Source organism: Haliotis asinina, chromosome 3 (assembly GCF_037392515.1).
Source record: "Haliotis asinina isolate JCU_RB_2024 chromosome 3, JCU_Hal_asi_v2, whole genome shotgun sequence".
Classification (NCBI taxonomy): Eukaryota; Metazoa; Mollusca; class Gastropoda; order Lepetellida; family Haliotidae; genus Haliotis; species Haliotis asinina.
In genome coordinates, this window is record NC_090282.1 from 17257907 (window position 1) to 17274246 (window position 16340).

General features: G+C 40.4%; 2 protein-coding genes across 2 annotated transcripts in view; one reads left to right on the top strand and one right to left on the bottom strand.

Annotated features, from left to right (window-relative positions):
* Positions 1-16340, top strand: part of LOC137277575 (V-type proton ATPase subunit H-like) — a 100676-nt gene that overhangs the window by 63797 nt on the left and 20539 nt on the right. The gene's annotated exons all lie outside the window — the stretch shown is intronic.
* Positions 952-16340, bottom strand: part of LOC137279268 (uncharacterized) — a 33237-nt gene continuing 17848 nt past the window's right edge. The window contains exons 6-17 of the mRNA XM_067811775.1: positions 14242-14424; positions 12166-12290; positions 9475-9580; positions 5294-5373; positions 4888-5061; positions 4465-4608; positions 3675-3785; positions 3303-3422; positions 2861-3007; positions 2540-2690; positions 1466-1540; positions 952-1078 (exon numbers count right to left, since the gene is read on the bottom strand). Coding sequence (XP_067667876.1) covers positions 989-1078; positions 1466-1540; positions 2540-2690; positions 2861-3007; positions 3303-3422; positions 3675-3785; positions 4465-4608; positions 4888-5061; positions 5294-5373; positions 9475-9580; positions 12166-12290; positions 14242-14424 — 1506 coding nt within the window. The 3' untranslated portion in view covers positions 952-988. The remainder of the gene's footprint in view (positions 1079-1465; positions 1541-2539; positions 2691-2860; positions 3008-3302; positions 3423-3674; positions 3786-4464; positions 4609-4887; positions 5062-5293; positions 5374-9474; positions 9581-12165; positions 12291-14241; positions 14425-16340) is intronic.

A 16340-nucleotide genomic window follows, 5' to 3' on the forward strand; every position in this document is an offset into this window, starting at 1 on the left:
GATTTAAAATGTGCCTTTTGATGTCGTATGACATAATCTATACAATCATATGTCCCTTGTAATGTCATATGACAAATCATGTACATTATCAAATGTCTCATACCACCGCATCACCTTCTGTGATGCCATATCACATGCTTGTTGGTTGGTATCGCACACAGTGCCTTGTATCATTACTCAAAGCACCCATGTGCACAGTTGTCAAGTGATGTGTCCTGTTTATTGTAGTGTTTGTACATACTGCTGTTTACACAGGCATCTCTAGATGCTAGCCGTCATAATAATGTTTAGTTTTATACTTTTACTTCCAGTACATTTACTAGGTACATTTATCCAAAGATCTGATATAAAACTGAAGAATAAGACCTACATAATATGACTGTTGTGTTGTTCTTACTGTGGAGCAGGGTCTGCCTGCGTGTGAAGGTACGTATCTATAGGAAGGCTCACACCATGTGAATATGTCGTAACAACTTGAGTAAGTATAAAGTGGGGTTTGGGGCTGCTTTCAGTTTGTTTGTTGTTACAGCATTGCAGTCAGCAATATTCCAGCCATATGCAGCCAGTCTGTAAGTAGTCAGCTCTAAAACAGACAATCCAGTGACTGACATCATGGGCACTTTTCTACAGATCTATGATGACATGTGTCAACCAAGTCAGTAGGGTGGTGGGGGAATTCCCAAGCAGTGAATACAGACTGTTGATGTCACAAGTGAACAGTTTAACGACCAGGTTACTCCAACATTCCCAACCTACAAGGAAATCTAGAACCAGTGGAAAGATGAAAAGTATATTGGTGCTTATGAAGGCCCAAACAGTTCTGGTACTGAGGAATGGTTCTGGTGCTGAGGAATGCAAGCTAAATTTGAGTAACAGTTAGACGGAATGTGTCCAGTGTTCTTGTGCGATGAATCCATCAATACCACACAACAGCAGACAACACCACCAGGATATAATTACTGTCTTTACTAAGGTGATTTACAGTTGATTACCGTACCAGCACCCAGGGTAGTCGGCGTTGATTGAGCCAGTGATGGAGGACCTCCTCCTGGCCCACCAAGATCTTTTCCATGACAAACTGCAACATCAGCAATAGTTTTAGCATCAAGATGACATTGGCCCTTCAGTTGCAAAATTGGTAACTACTGCATCTATAAAAAACAGCATCACCCTCCAAACATCAGAAACCTCAGAATGAGGTGCTCTACAACACCATCAACAACTTAAACATCGTCAACCAGTCACTAACCTCAACACTAACAAATACCACTTCAATCACTGATATTTTCTTGCTGCAGTGAGATCCTATCTGATGTCTTCTTGCTGCAGTGTGATCCTGTCTGTCTACTTGCTGCAGTGTGATCCTTTCTGAGGTATAATTGCTGCATTGTGATCCTGTTTACTTGCTGCCTATCGCCTTGCTGCCATGTCTACCAAGGACAAACAGCATCCTGACAGCACTCACCTTCAATGCAGCTTGCATGGAGATTTTGCAGACTTCATACGCAGGCAGCGACATTACAAGGAGACACAACTTGGCCTGAAATGCATACTGGGATACAACCGCCAGACAGAACTATAACAAACATATAACTACATGTCGTCAGTGTTGACATAACCAACAAAAATGTTACTGCTTTTTGGCATTGAGTAAAATTATGCAGTGGACATATATTAGTTTTAAACATTTACATTAACAGATGCAGCAGATTTAACATATCATATTTTATTATCTACAGGGATGGAAATATCACCGTTCATATTTTTCATATTATGCCTTGGGGCAGGATATCATTTCATCCTGGTGAGATGACATCATGAACAATGATATGACATCACACTTCCTACATGACGTTGCATTCTACATGCGGCGACAACAGGTAGCCAACCTATGTTTGAAAGTCGATTTGAGATTATTTTCCTCAGTTTGACAACTTTGGTAATAAATACAACACTATATTTGTGCCCTTATCATACTGTCTAAACGACACAGATGCCTAAATAACATTTAGGCACACAGATGGCTAAATATATTTAACATTTAGGCACTTCTGTTGTAAACATTGTTTGCCATGGGCACTCATTTCATATCCCTTTTATGCTAAATATCATTCTTTTTATGACAATAGTTTCAAATATAAGGCATTAGGCAAAGTAGGCATTAGATGTTCACCATTTTACTAAGAAACCTACACAGGTACATAGCTCTCAACAGCAAACAGCACCTCAGGCATTCCTAGTTTACCTAGCTAAATGTTGTGTTCCTGCCAAGGCCTTGCTTAGCTGGCTGAACTAAGACATTCCAAAATATATGGGTGATTATTACTAACATCTATTAGAAATGAATGTTATTGAAAACTACACTTTTGATGCCATGAAAGTCTTTTCCTGGCAAATGAGAAGTTTTTTAACATGATAATGATGATAACAGCAGGTGATGTGAAGTGGCCAGATAATGCTTGCAGACTAACAATAAACCCTCTCATAACGATACAACTACATTCATAATCCATTATACCCATAAGTAGTACTGTGGTACCTTGTGGGATACCAATGTTGTAATTACTTTTGCATGAACAATAGTCTTCGCTCCAAACTGAGAGAATCGGCCGATCTTTGACAAGGCTTCATTAATATCTGGATCATTTTCTGCTATCTTCATGTGAGTTCTCTCTCTCAGCTCATCATACCTGGACAACAAAGACATTAGAATTTTTTTGCAAAGTCAAAAGAATTAATGCAAACTTTATTTCACTAATCCACACATTTGTAGATCTGCCCGTTCTGACAGGTCAAAGCTAATGGCTACTTTGTTTGTGGCAACTCAACTCAGATATGATAGCTACATGTATATGCTTACCACCTAGATGGCTGTATTTCCACATCAGGGTTGGCACTGATAAGTTGTACAGCATTTTGCATGCGCTCAAAGTGACTCTCAAAAAGGGACCTTGGCTGCATGTCATCAAAACACTGCATCTTGAACTTGAATGACACCATCTTTGTTCTGTGGGGGAATAATCATATCTTGTCTCATAAAAACGAAATGACATCATTCCAAACTCTGGTGATATCTGTCATGTCTCAACACAAGACTAACTATCAAATCCAAAGGTACATGCAATGACAAAGACCAACCAATCCATCTTATATTCTAGTCTCAATACCATTTGGCTTTTACATGATGTCCGAAACACATCAAACTGCAAGATCCAACAGTCCCTGTGTCATATCCCGCTACCAAGTGTCACTACACTATGATACTATGTCTCTCACACCAATCACACTGTTCCAGTGCGCACCTCTCCAGTCTTTGCAGTTCAGCATCCGACTCCATCTGTAGGTTGTGCTTCAGCTTGCCAAAGTTGTGCTTCACCCTCTGAACCATCACAGCATTATCTCCCACCTTGTTCTGCTTCCGGCTAGACACCACAACATAAATATACTAACCATCATTATCCACCACAATATATACACATCATCTAGGTCAATGCATCAAAATTTTCGGGTACTGGTTGAGATATTGCTGCTCAACCAACCAGACATTTTCTCTCACAAAAGTCTATATTTTATCTTTAGATGCCTTCCAGGACTCATAGACCTCAGTCTTACATTTCTGGGACTTCCTTGCTCAAGATAAAAACAATGGTGTTTTTTACATCTCTTTGACTTACTTGCTCTTTGGAAACATATCAGTGGTCTTCTCCATTGCCACCTGTTGCCAGAGGGGTTGTCGCCTTGCTTCCCGTTCCTCTATGCTGTCACCTTGCACAGAGTTCATTTTCCTGCAGAAATCTTTTGTAAGTATTTGTATGTATTCACAATGTACCAAACTCGTTCAATCCTACACAAAATAGAATATAAGGGTCTAATGTTTTTCTAGTTTAATGGGTTCCTAAGAAATCCAGCAGTCATAACATTTCTTAGATCAGATTCAAACCATGGTCCTTCTGATCCAAGGTCCGACACCTAGTCCACTTCACCAAAGAGGTAAAACATGATAAAAAAGATGACAGAGTAATGGTGTCATCTGTGGGATTAATCCAGGCCCTGTTGCACATGCATCCTCCGATAAACTTCATAAAGATTTGTACTAAGAACATACCCTCCTGTGTAGTCCTGTCACATTGATTTGTGGCAACTTCAAGACAGTATTTACTAGGGCTGTTTTCATGACTTCAATTCATCATTCATGAATATTAGATTCTAATATCCAGTAGCTGGACAATATAACAGTCAACACATGTATTTAGTTTGACAGTGGTCACGACTTATTATTAACATACATAACACTCTCCACATGGTCAAAACATGTCAGAGATTTGATCTGTTACTGTTTCACTGAGCATATGAACACTACTTCATCCATTGGCAATTTGTACTCATTACCCAATATTCATGATATGCATCATATATGCATCACATAATGTATAGTAGGTGGTAGAGTGACGCTGCTTTTCGTACCGTGACCATTTTAGTGTTCTGAGGATTATATTCTGTGTCATGGCTGCAGGGGATCCGCCACTGCCAGTCTTTTCATCTAAGCTTATGAGGTCATCCCAGGTCTCAACACGGAGGTAATCACGCTCCCACATTCGAGACTTGCGTCTAGACAACACACAGGTCAAACGCTAAGCAAAACATCATTCCAAATGCTTTAAAGGATATTCTGATCTCTTGATATAATTGGAGCTAAGGTTACATATGGCATATGGCTTAAAGAACATTAGTATATTATTCTTGAATGCACAATGCCTTTAGCGCTGGTCAAATGCAACTGGTTATGTTTGGGATGACACTTTAAAACTTCATGTGCACACTACAAATCATATGACTCTGCAGTCATTCCTCACACTTCACATGTAGCTACAAAATGGGTCGATATACCTTGAATTTGTCCCTTGTAGTTGTCCCAACACCGACCCCGCACGACTCCGTCTCTGTATCATAAATACTGGCCCGAAAATGGATAATCGTCCTCCATCTTGACTCAAGGAAGAGGTGTCTCCTGACAGACTCGTGTCCATGGACATACGGCGGTTATAATTGCGAGAGAACCGTCTAAAACAAATCATGGCCTTGCCATCAGCAGTTTCTGTGTTTTGGTCATACAGATCTTAAATGTTTCTGGAAAATCTGTATTCTGCAGTAGTAACAATAGTACATGTAATAGGTACTCATGCATCCAAGGTTGTCTTTTCTTAAGTACTCCTGTGGAGAAGCAAAAGGATCCATCAAGTCCATTACTGTGTCTCTAGATTATCAGCTATAAGTCAAACTGGGATGTACATACACTTGGCCAAGTCGACTATCCCTCTCAGTCCCAGAGGAGGCTTTCATCAGCTCTCTCAGATTCTCACGCGTCAGAGGAATCTGTGGAAGAATCATATTTCCCTCTTACATAGGAGCATATTACTAACAATGACATGATACAGGTGAAACTGTTTGTAAAGAGGCCCACAGGCCCACGTGACTTTTGAAGAAATAATTGCTGATATTTTTAAAATCGGATCACATTTCTGTGAGCACATTATAATGTCAAAATCCTACTATATATTGTTTCATCTTCCAAGGCCTTCTCCCCATAAAGTTAACATTTTCAATGTGGTGACAATGGTGTTGGATCAATCACCCAAAGTTAGGTGAACAAAAAGTCAATATGGTAAAAATGTAATTTTCTGAATAAATTTGATAAGCTATATTTATCCTGACTCCATACTTACTATGCTTATCACCTCCCTGTATGTGAAGATAGTGGAACACTATTGAAATCCCTTGAAGTTCCCTTCTAACCGAAGTGGCCGAAGTGGACATACACTCACCCACAAGAAGCCTCCTTTTCCCGTCAATGCGTTACATGACCAGCCATGTTTGGCATTCTCTCCGAAATCTCATAAACCCGACACGAAAATTACAGTGAATTCAACATTTCTGAGAGGGGCGATTGGAAGGGCTTGACGTCATGAGTCATGATGAGTATAAAATATTCAATTGTATTCAGAAAATTACATATTTTTCCTTATCATGCTTATTATGCTTACAGAATCAGATGGAAACAGTTGTTGAACCTTGTGGAAAACAACTCTATTAGTGGAGATCCGAATGTGGAGATCAGAGAGTCGAAACGCATCCATTCCGTTGGAGATGGTTGTAAAAGGCATGACAGCACATCGACAATGATGTTGCGTGCACCTTGGATGTGACATGCCTTTATGTGGAAGTTCGAGTCATTGACAATGTCAAAGAGTTGAAAGGTCAGCTGTAGCAGTGTGTGAGATCATGTTGATCCTTGCCTGTTCATGTAGAATGCTACAGTGGAGTTGTCGGTATAAACCTTCTGTACTTTGTTCCTCAATGGTGCTGACCAATGACGTACAGATTGTTGTATCATCCTGCGCTGATGTGAACGGGCTGAGTAGACACTGCCACTGTCGTAGTGGTAACGGAGAGAGTGGAGCTTGTACTATCATGGCCTGAAGTTTGACCCACTGATTCTCTGGGACGACGATGCAGATCAATGGAGTGCTGAATCGAATCCTGAGGAATTGAAGACCTTGTTGTGGCTCTAATTCCGACTTCCGTTGATTCACAAGCCATCTGAGTTGAGTCAGCAGCTTGATGTAGTCTGACTTGACTTGTCTCATGACGAGCTTGAATGCCATCGTCGAGGTAAAAGGCGCTGCAAAGTCTCTGCTGATGTAGGTAGTGATGATGGGCTTGGTGACACATGGGTTGAAGTAGGCATCTTGTAGATCGATGCTGGCTAGATAATCCGCCAGACGGATGAGATGTCACAGTTGTGGTAGATGGATCATGATGAACCGTTCTGGTTTCAGTAGATGGTCCTTGTTGAACTCCTTCATGTTGAATATAAGTCGAAACTTTTCCTTGGAGTTTTCCTTGGGTACAAGAAAAATTGAGGAGTAGAATCCTGGTGTTAGTTGATCAAGGTGTAGTTCTTTGATTGAGCCTTTCTCTAGAAGAGATGATATGGCGTTGGCTAACTTGTCTTGTTGATCCATGGCGTACATGAAGAGTGCTGGGTCTCTTGCAAGTGGTGGTGCTGCCTGTAGTGGGATCTTGTAGCATCTCATAGGATACTCAAGACGTAATCATCATTGAGAAATCCCCAATTCTTCCAATAGTGTTGTAGATGTCCTCCCACTCATGAAGGTAATACGGAAACAACTTGGGGTGGAAGGCGCAAGTCATTCCGCACCTGATCTTCAGCGCTTTCTTCCTTTAGTGCCTCTGGCAGGATGTCCTGTTCCATGGGAGTGCCTGTTTTCTCCATTTGAGCAATGAAAATTGCTGAATCTTGGTTCTGCAAAGCATTGTACTTCTTGTCTCTCACTCTCTGGACCCTGGAGAACTTTGACTTGTTGGAGTAAGGCCGAGATGTCTGCTTGAGGACAGTAGTCAAAGTGTTGACTGACTCTATCATCATTTCTTCCCTGGAGTCCTGGGTGACAGTGTTAGTGATGTCCTCAATTCTAACGTCAAATACCGCAGATGCTGACTGAGAGCCTGATACAAGGGTTTAGTAAAGCTGTTGCCCAAGATGACGCTGATGATAATCCTTCCCAGCGCAGATTCAATCACGCAAATGTTGAGGCTAGATGCTCTGAGATGAACTGTTGATCCTTCTTCTGAGTGGTGAGCACAGAGAGGATCATCCTATCTACTTCGGTCTCCGGGTTGCTGAACTTGGAGATGACAGTTTCCTTGATAGCCCTGAAACGGGCGAGTCTGCAGAAGGTACACTGAGTGGTTACATCCAGTTGAACCAGTTGCTTATCCACTTTGTAGGATCTGTTGCGAGTCTCATTGATGACCTTGTAGGCTTCATCTACATCGGGTGCTTTCATAAAGGGCTCCATGTGATGTAATGGGAATCAACGAGTGCTGGAGGCCCAAATATGTTGTTGCTGGTACTTAGTCGCAAAGTTTCAGGGATTGTAGATATCACCGCAATCAGAGAAAACGTCAATGTGTTGATGTCCTTGTTACTCATCTTATAGGTATGAGCTTCGTTGGAGTGCTTTAATGGAGAGACAAGGTTCAACATGTGTGTAATCCACAATGTTATTTCTGAGTCTGAGAAAAGGGCTTCGCCCAGTGATCTAGTTGGACGATTCATGAGTGTGGAACGATGTCCATGCAGCGAACATCATTGTGATCCACCAGTCTATGTGCATGCCTGGAACAAATGCCAATCCTTGAATGTCTTTCCGCATGCCTGCAGGAATCCACACCTGATGAAGAAGACAAAACAATGAGGGTGTCTCTGACGAACAGGGGATGTAGAAAGGGAGTGCTTGCGGCTGTAGTGGGATCCATCAGTGCAAGCACTTGGCGAGTCGTTGGAAGGAGCTTCATCCAAACTGTGACGCGATGATACAGCCAATGGCGATTATTTTTGTGAACGGGAGCACGCATACGATGCCTCCTCCTCATCTGATGGACGCTGCAGCCGATGGACCGTTACGAAGGGCGACTGTTGTTGTAACTGCTGACTGGTGTTTCCATTCCTCTTCAAAACAGCGATCCATCATGTTCATCATGAGTGGTGAACTTTTGCATGAAGAGGCCAGTATCCAGTGACTGCGGTGCATGTGGTTGATTCGCAGAAGCATCTGATGTGTTGACTGTAGACATTGTAGATGTCTGCGTAGATAGTAGATAGACTCTCTGGAGGTTGTAGCATTGTTGTCAATGTAGTTGATGAAGGTCTAGCGGATGCTGAAAGATGATCAGGAGTGCTGATGATCTTGTACCTCAGGAAGTAGTAGTGCAGGTTTGTCGTAGATGTGACATTTTGTTGGGGGTGGAGGGGGGAGACGATCTCATTGCTGAAGGACTTCGTAAAAGCCACATAGTGTAGTTACTTCACTTCTTAGGTTGAGATGATCCTGATTCTGACAATGCCTTCTCCAGTGATCTAGATGGAGTCTTGCTGGTATCTTGCCCATGCCCCAAGTATGTCTCGCTGATCACTAAAATCATGAATGTGATCAACAGTGATTGCAGTTACTAGACACAGAATCAACATGACATAAGAGAGCCTGTGTTGTTTATCCTTAGCATGCCCTTGAACAGTATATAGATTTAATGCAAATTCTGAATCAGATAAATTCTTACAAAGTTCACAGTGAACAGTGTAGGAACAAATAGGTGTGCACAAAGGACATAATATATGCGGATCAACTGTCGGCAGCCGCCACTGACACTGGAAGCATCAACTGAGACTGTACTGGTGGGAGAGGGAGGCTTCTGGTGGGTGAGTGTATTGTACGTCCACTTCAATTAGAAGGGAACTTCAAAGGATTTCAAGTGTTCCACTATCTTTGGATAGAGGGAGGACATAAGCATAATAAGCATGAGTCAGGATAAGGAAAAATTACTATTTCTCATGATGTTTATTTGCTGGCCATGACTGGAAGATATTCTGGATAGCGTTTATAGTCTGTATACCTTGCTGCGGAGGTCTCGTGTTTGCATTCGCCGGAGTGACAAGATGACACTGTGAATGGCATTCAGATACTCTATGTGGTCTCTACATCTTCGTTCTTGCATCTGTCTGTTGTAGCAGAGGTGAAGGACCAGGAGGAATATGATGATGTGAAATAGACATGACACCAACCCTAGGGGATACAGCTACAGCAAGAGGCTATGTGCTTCAACTGAATGTGTGGTGATTGCTAATTTAATCCTGTCTCTTTTGTTAAGTAATTTACTTCCAGGGACTGTAAGAAGACGTTTAGCTAGGTGGTATTCTTTAGTTATCTGAGTTTAGTTAATATGGCTCTGATAGTGATAATTAATGAAGAAATTGGCTGAGACCAAAGAATAGAGTTAGCTTATCCGATCTGTTAAGTTAAGCAGTCTTTACTTAGTCCGTTACCACTGTTAGTTCAAAGTAGAGTGACATTTGAGCATTTGATCCCTGAGCCTGACCAACCATTGTTGTCCCATCTTACAATCAGCCTCTGAGGTAGGTTATGCTGGAGACCAGTTCTATTATAAGGGTATTTAATAAATGCTATTTTTCAGGGCATTATCATTTGCAGAAGTCCGAGGTCTTTCACTAACTGCCCGACGAAGGAAGGCAGATGAAAAAACCCAGGGCTCCTGAAAATGATAATACCCTGAAAAATAGCGTTACCGTTATTATAGCTAATATGAACAGAATTTTAAATAAAATGAGCATAATAAAAAAAACAACCGCATCGGCTAAAAAGCATTTACTGCTAACAACAAAAGACAGGAGTCACTGACACAGATTTTGCAAAAACAGACACGCCATAGAACAACACTGATGACTTCACTATTGATAGTGACGACATTCGACCTTGACCTTTGCCCATACTACCAGCCACCATTTTTCTCAGTGCTCAGCAACGTTAGACTTCCAGTCGATATTTTCACTGCTGTTTGTGGTAATTCATGGTACAATTGTTATGGTTGGCACAGGCAAGAAAGTGCATAATGGCACAGGTACATGTGACGAATGTGAGCCAGACACATCAACAATAATGAATCCAAGTTCAAACGAGCAGTTGGAGACTCACACAGAACTTCAACAGCTGAGCTACTTATGACATCTTATGATGGGCTTGATAATGGCCCGTCGTCAAGCATTTTGTGGGCATTATCAAGATACAGTGGCTTACTCATTTCTGATAACGTGCAGGAGTTTTAATGATAATTCTATCCATTTTAGCTATTGAAGTGTTGGATATAACATGACCTGCAGGCATTGTTCAAAAGTAAGCCCGCTTCATGCGGGAAATGCCCAAGGGTTGAAAGGAAGAGGGCTTACTTTTCAAAAAGCCCACGAGCTATGTTATGCCTACCTTATAAACCAACCTTAGATATATACTTTAGATATATTTTCAACATTTGGTATTCACCGATGAAATCAAATGGAATGAGACTGACAGCTGATGCCTTGCTACCCAATGCACATGTTTCGCATACGGTAACTGTGTCTTGCCTTTGCGCTTACCGCACTACCTGTCTTGTAAGAAACACACGATGCACTGAGAAACAACGTTCTTCACAGCAGCCCTTCATAGCCCAGTGGATAAACCACTAAGCCAGCATGTGAAGGGTTACAGGTTCGAAACCTGGTGTCGGCACTACATTTTGAAAACTGTCATTAATGTAATATTTTACGATCATATTTAGTGATGGCAAGACAAAGTCGTATCAATCTTCAAAACAAGTAATAATTCAAAGCTCCTGGGCAGAGGGACGTTATTACAATAATGCACAGGGCAGAGGGATATTATTTAGATAATATCCCTCGGAAGCGAGATTGAATCAGATTTGAGGATATTAAGAAAAAAGTGTCCCTTGAGAACAATACAGTGACATCACTGTTGGTTTATAAGCATGGATCCCTTAGGGAATGTATATATTCGATGAAGCTGTCACAAGTGCCATCTCAAAAACTGTATCGGAATGCTGTCAGCAACAGGTCTGGATTCAAATACAATGTTAACTTCCTAACTAAAATAACCTCCCTTCAGAGATGTCCAAATCGCTCACTCTAAAGTAAACACTAAAATTTCATTAGGAAGCATAGGTCAGACAATGATATAAAAGTCAATCAGCCTCATCACATGTAACCCAAAACGTGATATGACTTCCTTACTTGCCAACTTTGAGTTTCAGATAGACTTAGTGAGTTCTGTATGCTTGAATATGATTGGGATGAGCTGTTGAATAGGCAGTTAGACCATGCATCATACCATCATCTGACATGAACCATCAGCAGACAGCACATACAGAAAGAAGTTATTTGGAGCTGAACGACAATGTATAGATTAGAAAAGTAAGAACCTCAGCAGACATTGACCATATACAAGTTCTTCCAAAATGTGACTAATCAGCTAGAGGAACCAGTCAATATATGACAATACAGAGGCAGTCTGTCATCATCTGACCCCAGTTCATCTTGATGGAGTAGCCAGTCAAAGACCTGGATTTTGATCTCACACATATGACATCAGTTTCCACAAATGGGCTTCCCACCAATATGAGTTCAAAACAGGTGTAAAATCTGTTGATGATGTGTGCTATGAAACAATTATAAGTGTGATGGTAAGAGCAGATGATGTATCGTAGTGACTGCCACAAGAAGTGTCTGGTTAAACTAACCTAAGAAGACTGCCAACATTAATCATCTTATTGTCATGACTTCCAGACTCAGAGGAGCAGATGGAAGAGGTGGGGAAAATGTCTTCTCCATCTCCTGATTGGACACCAGTTGGGCTCTTGTGATCCTGAAAAGTCACAAAATCAAGTACATGTATGTGTTTCAAAGTCAAAATATGAATTTATTTATAGTGTTATAGAGCAGCGTAGTTTATTGGTAAACATTGTTGTAATTGCCTTCCATGTTTCTGTTATTATTTAGTGGAACTGTATCAGATGATGATATTTATTTCCTGTACTGAAAGGCCAAAGGCCTGTAGAAGACGTGAAAATGGTCATCTTTAGGTTACATTGTGTTCTAAGATATATTCTGTCCTTTATGACGTGGCATAGTACACAAACATGGACAAGTTTTGAAGTACAGTATGGTTTTTGTTTTTTAACAATGCTGAGAACTTATAAAGTTTTGGATGGGCACAATCATATTTCTTGATATATAACTTTCTCATGGAATTATAAGCAGGGCAAATTAAGACAAAATGATATTCGTCATCTATTTGGTTAACATCACATAATTTGCAGGTTCTATTTTCTTTTATCACATTTTAAAATCATCCTCTTTTGTTAAATAAATCATGTGAAGAACATCTCAACCTGCTCAATGCTATACTGTACTTTTTTTTACGTTTAGTCATGAAATATATATTTCTGCGTCAAAAGTACATTTAAACATCTTATAATACAAACATTTACTTGAAAGTGATATCTTTTCACACCATATCTTTTTATCTTTGCATTAGCTCTAAAAGAAACTTACCCTCAGAAACGACATACATGTACTAATCTTCCCATACAAAGCCAAACACCCTTTGAGAATAGAAATTTTCTAACAGAAGAAACCCAATTTGTATGTCCATTTTTTACCAGATAGCATCATCATATAATAACAATTCTTTGGAAGCCTATAAGAATGCGTCTTCAATCATCATATGTTAATTATAAGTAGTTCGTTGGTAAGCATATTACAGTCTAATGTAAGCAGTTGTGTTGAGGTTACTATTACCATGAAATGTGGATCAGTTCAGTAATGTTCTGAACCTGGGTGTCCATTTAGGAGACAAACATCATGTGTTGGCCAATTTCCGGGTGTTATTGAGTATTTGAAGCACGGGAATGCATTTGGAACCGACGGCGTCATGTTGGCCAATTTCCGGGTGTTATTGAGTATTTGAAGCACGGGAATGCATTTGGAACCGACGGCGTCGGTTCCAAATGCATTCCCGTGCTTCAAATACTCAATAACACCCGGAAATTGGCCAACACATGATGTCTATCGACATTGTAAACAAAAAAGTAAACCAAAGGGGTTTTACTGTCCGCACTCGTTTACATCGAGTATGAGTACAGCAGTAAAGTGTCATCAGCTGGCCGTTTCAGCTGGTTCCCATGGTAGCATCTAGAGTTGCTCATTTGTGACGTCATTCTAACTTTACGTCACAATATGATTTGAATGACGTCACCACTGTTGATGACACAACAAAATAATTGTTTACTTGTAAATACGCAGTGAATAGTCTTGCAGTTTCTGGGAATCTAATACCATTTGATCATGTTTTTCAACCAATCAGATTACAGAACACAGTGACTTTTGGTTTACAATCACTTATCCCTCCTTAAGTTTTGAAGTACAACGACCACCACCTCTGATCTCCAATCCCACCTCCTAATGATGGATACCAAAGAGGAGTTACTGTGGAGTGCCGTAGTCGAGGCTAGTAACTGCTCTCGACTCATGAGGGTTAGATGCATCATAGAGTAATCTCGAGAACACTTCCATCTATGACCTTAAAGGGAGTTTGTGGTAGATGCCATGTGCTGAGGAACCACTGGACGATGGATGATAGTTGGTTCTGCAGAGGCTGAGGAGCTACATGGAGCCATATATACAAGTTTCAACACCAAAGTTCATCTGCTATGAAGGAACTGTCTGTTAGGGTAAATGCCCACATAGGAGTGTGAAAGTGAACAAAGATACTCAAAAACTGACTGCAGGAGGTGGAGGGACGAACATCAACTCACAGTGTCACGTGGGCTGGAAGTAAGGAAAGGCTTGCCCGGAGATGACTGGCCACTAGACTCCTGGTCCAGGTCGTGGTCCGACTCCCCTGTGAGACGAGACTGCATGGCCAGCAGACCGAGGTCTGTTAGGGACAGCAGCTCCATGTCATTGTCTTGCTGATCATCACCACTCCCACACATGTTCTGAAAGCAAGCAACGGTTTATGGACATACAGGGAGGCAATACTCCAGAAACTGAATCCTTATGGTGTAAAGAGTGACAATACTTTTGAGGAAATTAGAATAGATTAGAGCTATCCAAACATAAATGGATTTCACTGACAAGATGATTAGTACAAGTACGGTACCAAAGAGTATATAAAACAATGTTCACACATTTAGTCAGTGCTGAAATCATTCCTTTGGATTAAGAGTGTCAGTAAAAGAAAACAAGAAAAATTTGTGTCCAGGGACACGGATGCCCCCGCTGCTTTAGGAAAAGTTCCCTACACTAAGTGTGCTCTGTTGATTAATTTCTACTAAATAAATATCATGGTTGATTCTAAAATAAATATATCCAAAGTGTCCACGGCTAATACTGTATTTGTAAATGTAAGTATCAATGAACTTACCATAGTACAATTACACCTATATCATGTAGGTTCATGTAGTCTGTCTCAAAGTCCCTGAAACACATTATTTTGCCTACTGCCAAGCCTTCTCTGCAGTGCTAAAGCTTTAAATGAAGCAAGTCTAGATTTCCTTAGGTTCTGAATCCCTAGTCTCCCTGGGGCTCCTTTTCAGTTAAAATTGGTTTGTTTGTTAGTATCAAAATTATATATATCTAGAGACTAAGCTTTGGTCTAAGGCTCATGGTACAAGGGTCAATAAAGTAGCAATAGCAATATCACTGTGGAGGCAAGTAAATGCCATAGATTGCTGTAAAAGCTACGTGGTACGCTTTGGCATATTCTGGAACATATTCAATATGGCAGGTTAAAAGTTTAGGGTTCACATTCAGGGTCCTACTGAAGTACTTGAGAACACTAAAAACAGTGTGTTGAGGGGTTAAATAACACAACCTATTATCATATAGAGGTCAATAGCTGAACGAAATTCACGAAGACCTTTCGAGTTCCAATAAAACATATGTATAAGCTTAATCAATTCTGTTGAGTTGTTTTTTTGTGGAGAAGTGGATAGACTAATAATCCCCTGCTTCATCATCATAGAGAATTTCAAGAAAATGTATCTAGGTTCAAATTTCTCTAAACATACAAAAAACTATAAAATACAAACACAAAATATGAGATGCACACCTTTAGAGTCTCTATAAAAGACACATGTAAGCGAAATGAGTTTTGTGAAGTGGTTTTAGAGGAGAAGTTAATAAAATAGTTAATAAAGATGAATGGAACCAAATTTAACTAAGTTCAAACATCTGTAGAAGTGACAAAATTAAGAAAATCGATGAACAAGGCATGAGATGTACACCTTTAGAGTCCCAATGAAACACATGTAGAAGCACAATCAATTCAGAGTCTGTTGCGCTGCTTTTGTAGAGAAGTGGATAGATTTCATCCCCTAATACAGTATATTCAACAAAATTTATATGAGGTAAAACAGCATTAAAATTGGAAAAATAAATAAAACACAAATTCAGTATATGAGATACACACCTTTAAAGTCCCTATGAAGCATATGTGTATTCTAAATAAATTCCATAAAGTCATTTTTGTGCAGAAGTGGACAGGGTACATTCTTTGTTTCATACCAATGGATGGATGGACTCAGAGGGTAACCCTATATGCCCCCAGCCATATATGAAACTCTCTTAGCGCTAGGAAAGTCATGTAAATTAATGTTAAAGGTCACATGCAACCAAAAAATCAAACATAATTAAAACACAATTATCATATTCATGACATCTAATATACATTGCTGCTTGTTAAAAAACAAAATAAACAAAATTATACGCGTACAATCGCGATTCAAAAGTGCAATATTTCGTACTTGGGTCTACTTCCCTTGAAACGAAGCCCTCGGGAGACCGAACCCAGTCATAGCGGGTGGCTGTGCACTCAAGGGTAACGACGACTTCCGATTGGCTGGTTCATTTG